We start from the raw sequence: 13981 nt of genomic DNA on the forward strand, positions 1-13981 counted from the left end.
TAGGCAAAAGGAGCCTGCAGTATTCTTACAGCGGTCCAAACAAGATGGCGGCGTAGTTGCGTCTTTTCGCAAAGTTGAAAACACAGGAAATCTACGAAATGGAAGCGATTGATGGCGAAGAAGAAGCTCACGATGCAAAGAGGGCCAAATCATGCGCTGGTTTACGCAGCGAATTGAAGGAATGCATCTTGAAAAGCGACTGCGTTGTCAAGGTAGAAACAATATGAGGGACGATATTACATCAGGCGATGGTAGAAATGCGAGTGAATGCTGACATCCGGTTCACAAAATTAAAAGAATATTTCCACCATAGTTTTTTCAGGAAGGGCTGAATAGGGGAGGGTATGTTTTTTACTTGTTTTAGTGATATTATTTGTTGCAACGTTTACACATTTTCATACCTGCCAACCCCCAGACTTGAAAAACCAGGAGATTATTTTAGGGGGGAGGGGAGGGGGTACGGGATGAGGGGGTGGGGGGTGGGGTGGGGGATTAGCAAATCACAGAGTTTTGCTCGAAGATGTGTGTGTTCTTTTGTTCTCTTATTGTTGTTGGGTACCCTATCGTAAAGCGAAAGAAAAGATGATAGGTAAAATAAGTCTTTTTCCAGAAATTCATTCAACTTTGTAACAAAAATGAAATGTTGAAACGATATTACGCTTGTACAATCTCAGTTTATATTTATTTGATAAAATATGATAAGATGGTGGGAACTTTGATCGAAATTTTCACGATGTTCCCATTCCAAATTACTTGTGTTGCAATTACTTTTTGCTAAAACACTAGATTGACTGGACTAATGGTTCGATGTCAAGAACGTCAATTTCAACTACTTTTTGAGAGGCCAGAATTTTATTCCATCGTATCCTAACCACAGAGCGCCTAAAAATTCTCTCTGATGAGCCTTGAAGTTTGTGGCCGGCGTGATTTACAATGCCAACTTACAAACTCGTGTGAAAACGGCTCCAAAGTATGAGCCAATTTTTCAACAATTCGCACGAAAATATGGTCAAACTTGATGGGTCGATATATGCAAGCATTTCAGTGTTGCGGTAGTAGTCCTGTGGTCTGCAAGAAACGCCAGGAAAAGGCTCATTTAAAGTTTCTCGAAAAACCTCGAAAACGTCAAAACTTGAATACAAACTATAAGAATTGCATAACTTTGTGGCTAAAATCCAACTTTTACTTCAAAAACAACTCGACTGCCGGGAGAGTTGGCAGGTATGCATTTTTTTCTAAATTCCACCTACTAAAATGCAAGCGGTAATTAATCGGATCTAGTAGTTTCATTTAGTTTGATTGCGTTTGCATGCATTTCTAGTTCGCACTCACTATGTTCTGGATGCGATAGTGACAAAAGTAAGCATATATTTAAAATAGCACTTGCACCACAGGTGCAAGTGTTAGGATTTGCAGATGGGGGTTGCGCTGTCATACGGTGATCACAGGAAACCCAAGCACTTGGTTTGTATTCTAGTATGCAAGAGAATTTGTATAGTTATGAAAAATGGGAAATTAAATAAAATAGTGGACTCACTTTATTATTGTCTGTTTTTGGGATCTCTTCTGAGTATTATGGGCCCATTCTACTCACTCGTTTCCCTTTCAGCACCCATACAAGATGAGAGAACTTCATGCATGCTAGGATCTTAAGAGCACAAGCCACTGTGGCTAATTTTAAGCCAAAGGAATTAGCCACAATGATGGGGAATTAGCCACAACCGAGAAGCTGTAGCAAACAATTTAATCAAAATACCTTATTGGTCTCTTTAATTTCACAACATTTAAGCCCCTTGACAACCAAGACATAGACGATTAAGAAGTTATGATTCTTTTGTCTCACAGCTTTGATGTATGTAAGTGTGTTAGAAAATATTATCAAGCACAATATGATTTCTACAGTTTTGTTGTAACGTTTAATCAAATTATGGGAGAAATAAATGCGTTTTTGACATTTTTCGAAATTGAAAATGATATTGCACCCAAATCATGCGAAATATGTCAATCCTTCTATGCGAAATTAAGAATTATCCTTCTTCAGAATTTGCATTTTGCGAAGTTAGCGCACACAGAGGAGAAGACGGAAGAGAGAAGGTTGCACCCTAGAGCTTTCTTTGTAGCCCAAGGTTTCAGGGAATTGAAGAAATGTTTTAAATTACCCCAAAATCTGTAAGCTTAACCTTAATCTGTAAGCTTAACATTAGAGCGTACTGCTTACCAATTTCTAGGTGAGACCTCGGGCTACGGAGAATGCTCTAGGGTGTAACCTTTACTCTTTCTTCTTCTCTCGTCTTGTATGGGTGCTGAAAGGGAAACGAGTAAGTAAAATGCGCCCATAATACTCAGGAGAAAACCCAAAACCAAACAATAATAGAGTCAACTATGAACACCATTTTCTTTACTTTTTCATTTTTTCATCATTACCTATACCCAGGGGTGTGCAGTCGATAAAAATCGATATAGAAAAACCGATTGATAAATGGAAATCAATCAATAACCCTTGATTAGTTGATATCGATTGTATCAGATGATCGATATTAATTGATACTCACAAAATTCTTCACCTATCAATTGGTGCAAGCGAGAATAAAAATAGTGTTTACACACAAAGGATTGCCCATGTGTTATAAACCTATATTGTCATAAACTGTTTTTTTTCTTGATAAGCACCTTTTTTTCATAAAAACTCAGGCTCAAATTTTCCGAAAACGTAAGAACATTCTTGTACATTTTCTGTAAAAAAAATGCCAATTTTTGCCCAGGCTGGAAGTCGATTCTAAGACGTTCTTATAAAAAAAGTGTATACATATTGCCTTGTTACTTGTACCTTTCATGTACATATACACCATATGTTTCTTATTGTCGCAGCTCTGGCTGCAAAAAAACTGAAGCAGCATGAGAGCGCATGAGATTATTTAGGCTGCATAGCAAGCAAAAGAGAGGGAGTAACTCGACAAAACTCAAGACATTAGATAAAGAGAAAATATAAACTGATCTTTTCCTCCAATTTTAATAGAAAACTTTGATTACACGTCAATTGTAACAGGCTTGTATGTCCCATTCTTCACCTCTGGCGATTTTGTATTTAATGGCACTGGTCGTCAAGATGTTCATAGAATACAGTATATAACTAATCTTGTATTTGCGATGGCACAAGTGAGGTTAGAATTTATGATTTGCTATATCTCTACAGACTGCAGCGATAATTTGTTACAAGTAGTGTAGTATACACTATGTACACTGTTGGTTTTTACCATCTGACTGCAACAATAATTTCACTACAACAAGTTAATTGTGTTGCATCCATAAACATTATTCTGGACAGCTGCGGCAATAAATACTGTGGCTACTACTAGTTGGTGTTGGTTCATTAGTTTTTACGTTTTGTTTGCACTTTGCTAATAAAAAAAAACATTTGTTAAATCTCTCGTACTCGTCTTTTATTTTTTTTCCAAAATCGATATAATTCCATTAGGTTAATCGAAAAATCGATAATTATCGGTTTTCCTTAAGTTTTTTTTCTATTTATTACTGTCGATTACCGATACAATTAACTAATTTTATCGATTGAAGTCGATTAATACTTATTATCAATTCAATCGATTGCACACCACGGGACTATACAAATTCTCTTGCGCACTAGAATACAAACCAAGTGCTTGGGTTACCTGTGCTGTAATATGGAAAAAAAGAAAGTATTTGATGACCTTCAATAAGAGATGACAGACTTTTCACAACCAAGTGGGGATGCATGTGCGCCCAGCACACCCTACACCTTGTGTATGCACCAACACCAGCAAACATTCTGTTGGCGGTGCCATGGATGTAAATCTCCCTTTCGATTGCGCACACACTGGATTTACGCACCTACTGCTCAAAATCAGTAGGTCCTACATCTTTTCATTATTTTTCTTGTTTTGTTTTTTTTGTGTTTTCAAGTATACTTGCCTAGCACCTAGCAGAGGAAAAATGGTACCACTACCTTAAAACTTCTTGTAAACATTGGCTTTATCTACATATAGCATGGTATGCGACCAAGTGAATGCTTAAAGGCAGAGTCCGCAGGAGTGGAGGATGATTGTAGGAGAGTGCAATATGCTTTTTTTGAGTGCAAGAGATCATTGGTGAGTAATACAGTTAGTGAGATTTGAAGGGGAGTGGGGCAAAGGGGGAGAGGAATACTTAGCGCTTCAACAGGTGGATACACAAACAGGTGCTAAGGGTGTGGCACAACCCCTCCCCCTCCCCCTGGCTGTTTTTGTATATGCAAATGTTGATAAAAATTCCCTTCTTTTTCCTCCAGCTTGATTTCAGAAACAGATTCAGAGGGCGAAAAGGATATTGAAAATGGAGAAATCCATGAAAATAAAACAGCAGTAAAGAATCAGTTAGACTTTCTGTGATCCTCTGGTTTTGTTTGTTTTGGAAATGTCTTGAGACTTTTTACAGAGATTGTCTGCTGGAATCCATTTAAGAATATCCTTGAATTTTAAAGTAGGATCTGCTAATACATAGTCTGAATGTTATAAAGCTGTTTAACAGACAATATATGTAAAATAAATATTGATAAGAGCAAGTTGTTGTTTAACTGTGGTCTGCAGTTGTTATGACTTATGAGATTGTATCAAATATTTATCCAAGCTTGTTCCTTATAAACACACCAAACATAAGGCAAAGCATTCGAAATTCGAAACAATGTCGACCAGCAGGAAGCCAGATGGTGATGGTAAAAATGCAAGATCACCTTTCATGAGGCAAATGCTTAGTTTGTATTATATAACCAATTTTAAAGCAAATTAATTCAACCTGATGTAAACACCATTTTATAAAATTACAAAAATTAAATTAAGAGGGGTAGCCACAAGGCCCACAAATATCATAAGTGTTAGCAAAAGTATGACGTTGCTTAAATTCGCTAAGTTGGTTTTATAGTTTTATATTTAAAAAAATGCATTTCTGCGCTTAAATCACCCAAAGAAAGTTTTCTAAGTCTTGACTACTTGAAGTGCTCTACTCTCCATGAGTATTTCAATAACAAAACAACAATAACAGTAATAATAATAATAATAATAATAATAATAATAATAATAATAATAATAATAATAATAATAATAATAATAATAATAATAATAATAATAATAATAATAATAATAATAATAATAAACATGACTTTGTTTAAACAAGGATAGCACATTATAGTTATAATAACTAATAAACTTGTAGCCCTCACCTGTGGTATAAAAACTAAATATACAAACAATATGCTATGACAATAATAGAAATCCATACCTCGCAGTTATAAGACGTATGTAAACAAAACTTAGAACAAAAAAGTAAAATGTTCCAACCGAGAGCCAGTCTCTTTTTAGGGAGCTAGGCTGCTTCATTATGTCAAACTCAAATGTATTGCCATCTTTGGTTTATAGGTTGTATCGCATAAGGCTAAAATAATTGTCTAGTGGAGCATCGCAATATATAAAAATACATTGAAAGGGGTAACAAGTGTGTTTGAGGTTTTATATCCAGCACTCATTTTAGCATTTTTTTTTTAATAAGTAGAAATGCCTTGTCAGCATTTAGAGATGTTGTCTTTACTCTTTTCAGTGAAAGATAATGCTCATATCTGCCAAGTTTGTCATTATTATTTACTATACCTAGTAAAAAGGTTCCTCAAAGAAAAATGACTTCAAACTGATCACAAAGATATGGGATACAGGCTTATGTAGATGCGTAAAAAGATCTGTTGACCAGTTTTATTATTGCATTAGTGCCATCAAAAAAGTTATTAAAAGCTTTTTTAGCTAAAATAATAAATAATTGGTTGTTTCTATGTTGTTCTTGCTAAATATTTTGGTTGTGTGACAATTATTGACGGGAGGTTCACAACAAAGAAGGAATAAGTTACAATATTTTTAAACCTGACAATGAAAACGATTCATGTTACTTTTACAGCCAATGTCGTTGTTGCGCGACCTCAGCGAATCCAAGATCCTTGTCTCGTTTGGGAATAGCGCGTAGTCAGACACAAGCTTTGGGGGCGGTTTGTCTGGTTTTGGTTGTGTGGGTCTGATTGACTACGCGCTATTTCCAAACGAAAAAAGGAATTTTCGATTCTGGGAGGTCGCGCAACAACGAATTTGGCTATAATGGAGGAATACATATTTCGTTTATCTTAACAAGAATTTCATTTCTGTTAAAGTTATTTCCTTGCATTTTTACTTGATTTGACTGCTTTATTTTCTGCCCTTTTCTCTTAAATGATGCATTGCACTTAATTTGTAATTGTAAGGGAATTTAGTGGATTTCATTTGATTTCGGTTTTTAGAAACTCAAGGAACTTTTATCCCATTTTCTGTTTTACTTTACTATATTTAACCATGATTTCGTTTTACCGAAAATGTCTTAAGAATTCCTTGGAGTTCGTGAGACACGCTTCATACGCCATGTGCCTCCGTACAGCCATTTCCCAGGAGATGAATGTGTAACTAATTAGCGGTGTGATTAACTCATTAAAACTTTCTTAATATTCAATTCTCCAACTTTTTTGTTAATTTATATTTTAAAATACACTTTTAAAATTTGTCTAAGGAGGTTTCTTTATTATTTTTTTCTAGAAGAATGTCATTTTCGAGCTAAAATTTCAGTTCTTATAAAAACAATTGCACAACTTTTGTGATCTTTTGTGTAAAACGGGTTTTGTTTTCAATATTGAATGGTCATTCATCGCCCTTTTCTACTGGGAGTAAAACCTATCTGTCGTGTTTGAAGTTTGCTCAAGAATCTTCCTCTTGTATTTGATGTTGCCGTATGTTCTCACCGTGAGACCGTTTTCTTTAGTAAGTTAACGTAAATTTAAAAGAATCGTCATGATGGTTATACAAGCACGTCTCACACCCGTTTGAGCCGCATGATTAACCTCATCTTCCAAAGTACATTGTTGCCCAGAAGGCTCAACGGAAAACAAACGAAAAACTATCGGTATTTGTTAAAAAAGGGGGAAGTGAACAATGGAAACATAATCTGAGTGACATTCTAGCTTATGGAAACTCGTTTATCGAAAGAAAAAAAGAAAAAAAAAACATACAGAAAATTTAGTTATATGTAACGGTTGTCTTTATTTTATTTTCTAAAGATGTTTATTTAAAAAAATAGGAAGTTTAGTGTAAAGATAGCCATGACCTTATTTTCTCTACCATTATCCCACAGGAATAATGTTAATAGTGATAAACTCTTTCATACAACTGCTAAACAAACCTATTCGAGTGTTCCCATAAAGTTTTAGTAAACAAGTTTATTGCTTGGGGCTGTAAACATGCCTGTGGGGCATTTTCATGAGCTTTCCGAGCTCAGGAGACTGGGTAAGTACTTCCCACGTTCTGACATCAAATTTATTATTGTTTTGTATTTTGTTGTAAAAGGGAAGAAACCAAGGTTTAGAGTTTTGCAGTGAATGTGATTATAACCACGAAATTTTAAGATCTCAAAAGATAAGAAATTAGAAATAAACTCGATACTATTGTAGAAGCCTTTACTAGAGGTCGAATTACCTCATCTCTAAAACAGATATAATCTTTTGGAATTTGTTTTCTGAATGGGCCGTATTAACTCCTCTTGGATTTAGTGGAGATTTCTTTGTAAAACTCATCTATATCGTAAATGACCAGTGCGCCAAATGCCTAGTAATGATTTCCCTTAAAACTTAAAAGGCGGAGGACGATTTGGCTATGTACGAGATTCTCTACAAAAATTTTAATATTTTTTTATAAATGTATGTTTGTTTATTTGTTTTATAGTAAGATGTATTGTAAACTCTTTTAAGAAACTGCGGTTAATGCGTTATTTATTTAAATTCGAGTACTATTCTTATAAAAAAGTAAGTTTAGTTCGACACCATATTTGGAATCGATTAATCAGACTTTAATCATACTGAAAAAAAAATATTCTAGAAACCACGAAATGCAAGACGATATGATGTCTACAGCCCTTAAAAGCTGCCTAACATAACGGTGTAATTTAAACCTGAATTTAAGGAAACTAGATAGGCAGTATTATCCAAGGTAGCCTATTTTTTTTATCCGAATAAGTCGAGTCTACAAACCGATAAATCTGCATTATTTATTATGTGTCGCCATGTTTGCGGAAGGGCATTGCACCTGCTTTGTAAGACAGTGAGTTGTCAATAGCTTTGCTTTCTCGCTTTTGTTAACTATCTTAGGAGAAAAAACTGCCAAAAATTGACACACACAATTCTGTGCAACACTGATACTTCAGCAATTTGATTGCCTCTATTTAGATTGAACTCCGTTCGTGGTTTTCAGTAGCAAAAGTCTCCCGTTGAGAATTTTGAAAAAAACATTGATTCACTGCTGTTAAATAATTCAATATTAATGGAAGTGGGGGTTAAACACCTAGTATTCCATCATTAGGGAACGAAAACAATAGTGCAATTTTCTATAGCTTTTCGCCGTCAGAGGAACGAAACCCTCATCTGCGCTAAATGAATCCATTAGTGGCCTGCTATCGAGTTTGTGTGGTTTTCTCAAGTACAGTATCTAAAATAAACTGATCTTAACCAGTGGCTCTGTTTCGCGGCGGCTTCGATAATTCGACAGTCACTGCTCACTTGTCGTTACAGGCAAAGAGCAATAAAAGCCTATTGAGTGTCAAACAATGGGTAAGCGCATTAGCCAATCACTGGCGAGAATGCGAATGACAGACTGTGATACGAGTTGGGAAATAATAGAACCCAGCCTCCCACGTCTTAGAACGCCGTATGTTTCGATAAATTCGGTTTAAAAAAAATGAAACAGCTGCTTTTCTATCATATGCCTTTTGTTTCTATCGAGAAAACAACCTCTCAACTTAATGAACAAATTAGTACCGCGAGAGGGGCAAGAGGCAGGGAGCTACATTTTATTCAAGTAAAAAGACTTCTAAACTACATAGAGCAAGGTGACTCGAGTTTGTAAATTCAACATTCCGAGTTTACATTTGGCTGTGTGGACTGTCATTTGCCCTGAGGAGTTCCGTACATTGTGGCTTTAACATCTACACCTCGACGCGTGATAATTCTTCGGGGTTTTCCTGTTTGGATAAAAACACTGCTTTCGGGATTTTATCCGTCGCTTATCAGAGCGCCTTGTTCGCTATGAATGATTCGGAGGCTGTTAAAACAAGCGATCATGCCTTACTGGATTTTGTCAGCTTGGCCACAAGCAACATTAAGCTCGCTCTAGGACGGCCCGTGAAGCCAAAGAGAAAGGTGAACCACCGAAAATATCTGCAAAGACAGCTTTGTGGCAAGGCCTCTCGCACTCTATCACCCATGGTTAACCCGATAGAGTTCGTCAACTTTACGAAACCGGAAGACGAGGATCGACAACGCGCAATACAAAGTGACGGGAAAATGCAACGAGTTTGCTCAGCCGCCAGTGACGTTCCTAAGCGAAGCTATGCAAAACGCGACCAAGTGAAAGTCTTTTTGCAGAAACCTAAAGCACAGGGGAGCGCTTCGGCGATTGCCGATGTCAAGAAATTCCCTGCTGCCGACTGCAATGCCGACACACCTTCGCCGTTCAAAAAGCGAAAACGCGGGGGCAGTGCCGACACGAATAAGAACTCGCGTGTGAACGCTAGCTTTAACCGTCAAAGTCATTTTCATCATGGCATGAATACTGATCTTCACCAGAGAGGAGAAGCGGAGATTTTCGAATGGTTTGGACCCGAGTTTGATGATCTACTAGAGCGATGGTCGGAAGTATCCGAGAGCACGTCGACTGATTCGATCAAAAGCGGTCCGTTGTCCGATACCTCATCCGCCGCAGACCCCTATTCGCCTAACTCTATATCAGATAACTCTGAGAATGGCACGGCATTCGAGGACGCGTTTTACGAACAATTGATGCGATTTTCAGCTTCTATGGCGCCCCAGAGAAACGCGAGCTGTTCCGACCACAAACATGCGCCCAGGAACATTGGCTCGCCTCAAGTAGCGCAAGCATATCATGGACCGGAGCATTTCTTACCAGGCTACTCAAATTATAATCAGTTCTTTGCGAATTCAGACGGAATAGTACCGCAGTTAAATATAGATTATTCCGCGTTGTCATAGGAAATATATTTTAAATGACAAAAGCGAGAGTGAAGTGTTTTAAATACGTGTTATAGCCTGTTAGATTTTAATATTCCATGTGCAGCCTACAGTGCTGTAATTGTAAATCACTTCGTGCGAAGTAGAATTATATCAGCGAAGTCGACAAAATTATTCTCGATTGCACTAATAAGAATTGCTATTTATAGCGAAAATTGGGTGTTTAAAGATGTGAGAAAAGACTGGAAAATATAAATTATATTCTAACATTGAAATACATTCGTTATGTAAAACCGAATGATAGTAGTCAAAGAACTCCATAAAATGTGTATATAGTTCCATTTTTTTTTTTTTGCAATTACGAACTGTCATTTCTATCTAAGCTCTTTACGAATTGTAATTCCGCTTTCGCGCCAAAGAAAGTTGACGGAAGCATTAACTACAAATTATGATTTGAATTACCAAAGAAAACAGTATGAAAAAGCTGTTATTATGGCTTTTAATATGGGCCCTTGGAACGCACCGCGCTTAATAAATCATACCAAAAACATGTTAACACCACAGAAAATATCATATGTATCTAAAAAATACCGTAATAAACTTTCTATGTTATTGTACAAGGGCTTCCTGTATCTATTGTTCTGTTTATATTATTTTCCCGGTGAAAATCCCTTAAAGTCCCGGTGCACTCGATTGATCTACATATTAGAAGCACTTGCTAAGCCAGTGCAAATATCACCTTCTATGTCCCTTCGCGGCGAGAGAAATACACGGTTTGCGGTATTTGTCATTTCCCGTTTTAATATACAGCCATATAGGGCTATACAAGAACTCATTCAGGTTGGTTAGATGTGTGTTCGAATGGCTCTATGACCGTTTGCCCAGCTGTCCTCGAAATGTTGTACGACCCTATGATATGGCACAAGCTGACTTACTGGCCAATATCGAACAAAGAGCGCAAAGAGATCCTTTAGCGGATGGTAGAAGTCGTTAATGACCACAGAGATTTGGAACATCAGTTACAAATTTCCTATATCCGTTTTTGTAAGTCCTTTTCTAATAAGACTGAGCTTCAATTCGTCACAAGCGTTTGATTGTGACAGTGTTTCGCACTACTGACACATTTTAAATCAATTTTATCAATCAGTTTTACTCAAAAGTCGTGAATGAAAGTTATTACAAGAAGGAAGTCTGCAGTGAGATATTAATCTTAAAAGTGCATAAATACTCAGTCATTTCTATTACCAAAAAAGGACAGCCGACAGCAAGCTCCTAAAACTATTTTTCATTCATTCATGAACAACAACAGAAAAATTATTTGATGCGGTTTCGTGCGCAGTTTTCGCTTTGCAAAAATGCTGTTAAAAATATTGCCAACAAATAGTTGATACCCGCCTAAATTTTTAAAGAGGTCTGTGCCACTTTCTTGAAAGAAAACCTTTCTTTTTTGTCAAGTAAAAACCTGCAAAAGATTTATTATTAATATCTCCCTAAGAGGCGTGACAACTCTTGGGGCTGGAATCGAGTGCGAGAGATAATTTTGACAGTGGATTTATGATGGTCTAGAGGTCTGATTACATTTTGTCGGCTAGCACTGAAATGTTTTTACTTTCTTAGCGCGCTGTCTATCTTGTCAATCTGTAAAAGGACTCGCGAAACAAAAAGGAATCCTAGAAAACCATATTGGGTTGCATTTCCAAGGTGAAATAACTTCTATGACTATTCACCAACGCTACAAAAATAAAAATGCGTTTTAGTCAGAATAGCGTCCACTGAATCCCCAGATTTGATTAAATGTAATTACAATGATTGAATTTCCAAGGTAAATACAGAGATTTGACCACCTTAAACACGTTATGGTCAAAGCCCCCTCCTTGTTTTTTGTCAAATAGCCAAACCAAGCCAAATTAGCTGACACTTTCTTTCGTGATTCAAGAAAGATGAGATGCAATGTTAAAATTCATTTTGCCAAACTCAAATATTTACTCTGTTCAGTGATTATTAATTGTCAAAATGGACGTTGCGTGTGGCTATTTCTTTACTGGAAACCTTTAAAGAGCAAGAAAATTTAAGTAATAGCATATTTAGTTCTTAGTGCCATGGTGGAATTCTACGTTGTGATATGACGAACTAGCTTTTAAGAAATACATTTCTATAAAGGTTGCAGCCCTTTATCGAGATCCTTAAAGCGTCAGCTAGACTCTCAGATTCAAAAGAGTTCTCAACGTTATTTGAGGTAATAACAGGTCCTCTTATTTTCACCCGATAATTTGTTTTACACAGAGGAACTATACTGCACATTTATTGGCTAAAAAAGTTAGATTTTATCGTATTTTCATTTATTTTGTTTTTGCTTTAATAAAAGCCAAAAAGAAAATAAGACTCAGCAAACCATTGTCATTTGAAACAATAAAATGCCCTGTGTGGGTGTTTAGTTTTGAAAACATTTATGCGCTGCATCATAACTAATTGAATTTGAGAGATTAAAATTTGCCTTTTTCCGGAAATTCAACTTCGGGGGGCTGTAAATTTGACTTAAAGTTCCATTATATTCATCAGTGTGATACAGAGTTCACCAACTTCGACTTGGCATTTTTCAAAAGCTTTAGTTATGCGAGAAAGAAGAACTAAGTGGGTTGGATTTGACAAATTAAAAGTCAGTGTTGTCTTAATGGTTAGCAGTGATCAATTCACAATTACCCAATTCCACAGGTGCACAAATGCTTTTGTTCCCTCAAACGCCCTAGTTATTACTTTATTGGTGCAAATGAAAAAAGGAAAAGAGCATGGACATTTTCAAGTATTTTAAGCAGGAAATTTGGTCAAAAAAGGGAAAAGATGTTAAAAGACCAAGACAAATAGAATGTCAAATGTAGATGCAAGAAGCATTTTATAAGGCACTGATTTAATTCACTAGTGTTTACCACAATAAAATAATTAGGGTGTTGGGGAGGCTCACATAATGCGACACAAATAACAATTTCAATTTAGACGGAAAAAGTTAGTGTGAACCCGTTCACCTTTTGAGGAAATAGGCTTTTACAAATGTTGATAAAGAAATTATGCGTTATAAAAAGAGAATTGCTACTTTTGATAGTTTTAAACCGATAAGCCAAATAACCAAACCAATTATTTTTCACTTAACTCTGTCACTGTTCTATTCTTGGAAACCCTGTTGTTAACAAAAACGTTTTTAATGGCTGATTCAAAATGTTTGGTCTATCCAGTTTGTAGGCCTCTTTTGATGGACTTCTTTGATGGATTTCACGATCAATAGGTGTGTAGACTCTTGCGGTTACAAAACGCTTGCGGAATATGATTTCAGTGTTAATTCGATAAAAACTGTAATATTAGCGGAGGCGAACTTGTGTCTCGGTTGATGTGTGGCTGTGGGTCTTTAATGCCCAAATCTGTCACGTTGTTGAAACTAGGCCTCGGGCGTGCTAGCCTAGGGCCTCGGGCGTGCTAGCACGCCGTGTTGTGAAGGAAATTAGATAACGAGAAGCTCAACGTTTACTGTCGAAACTCAACCGAACCAAACGGTGCGACTCTGTAGGGTGTCAGATTTGCATTATCGTGCCGCTCTAGTTCTACAAATAATGTGCGGGGTTAGCGCGCGGGTTATTGCGCACGAAATTGAATTCATAAGAAGCTCGACCATATCATTGTGAAATCGCTCCATGGTCAAACCTCAACCGACGCTAACCTTACTAACGAACAGCGTGACAACAAAGTGCTTAGGGCCAAGCGGAACATAAAAGAAAACCTTTTGGTTGTAAAGATCGTTTCAATCAAAATTTTGGTGGCCACGGTTAGCTTGCGTCGCATGGTTAACTTTGTCTTGGTGGCCACGGTAGCGTGCGTCGCATGGTTAACTTTGCGCGCGTCGCC

At 36.8% G+C, this 13981-nt stretch overlaps 2 protein-coding genes across 2 annotated transcripts; both read left to right on the plus strand.

Moving 5' to 3' along the window:
• Window positions 1–12: 12 nt before the first annotated feature.
• Window positions 13–4576, plus strand: LOC5506763 (cytochrome c oxidase assembly factor 5). The gene is made up of 3 exons (XM_001627411.3): window positions 13–212; window positions 4023–4124; window positions 4304–4576. The coding sequence occupies exons 1-3, from the start codon at window positions 99–101 to the stop codon at window positions 4343–4345; spliced, it is 258 nt and encodes an 85-aa protein (XP_001627461.2). The 5' UTR covers window positions 13–98; the 3' UTR covers window positions 4346–4576.
• A 4178-nt stretch (window positions 4577–8754) lies between these two features.
• Window positions 8755–10707, plus strand: LOC5506762. The gene has a single exon (XM_032375185.2). It carries the CDS (start codon window positions 9149–9151, stop codon window positions 10109–10111), a length of 963 nt encoding a protein of 320 aa, XP_032231076.2. The 5' UTR covers window positions 8755–9148; the 3' UTR covers window positions 10112–10707.
• The last annotated feature ends 3274 nt before the right edge of the window (window positions 10708–13981 follow it).

Source organism: Nematostella vectensis, chromosome 10 (assembly GCF_932526225.1).
Source record: "Nematostella vectensis chromosome 10, jaNemVect1.1, whole genome shotgun sequence".
Classification (NCBI taxonomy): Eukaryota; Metazoa; Cnidaria; class Anthozoa; order Actiniaria; family Edwardsiidae; genus Nematostella; species Nematostella vectensis.

What these genes read in the sequence shown, in the direction of transcription:
- LOC5506763 (XM_001627411.3), top strand. Translation starts at nt 99, where the DNA reads ATGGAAGCGATTGATGGCGAAGAAGAAGCTCACGATGCAAAGAGGGCC. An exon ending in AAAGCGACTGCGTTGTCAAG is followed by an intron (nt 213 to 4,022) that starts GTAGAAACAATA and finishes ATCTACATATAG; the next exon opens with CATGGTATGCGACCAAGTGA. An exon ending in TTGAGTGCAAGAGATCATTG is followed by an intron (nt 4,125 to 4,303) that starts GTGAGTAATACA and finishes TTTTTCCTCCAG; the next exon opens with CTTGATTTCAGAAACAGATT.
- LOC5506762 (XM_032375185.2), top strand. Translation starts at nt 9,149, where the DNA reads ATGAATGATTCGGAGGCTGTTAAAACAAGCGATCATGCCTTACTGGAT.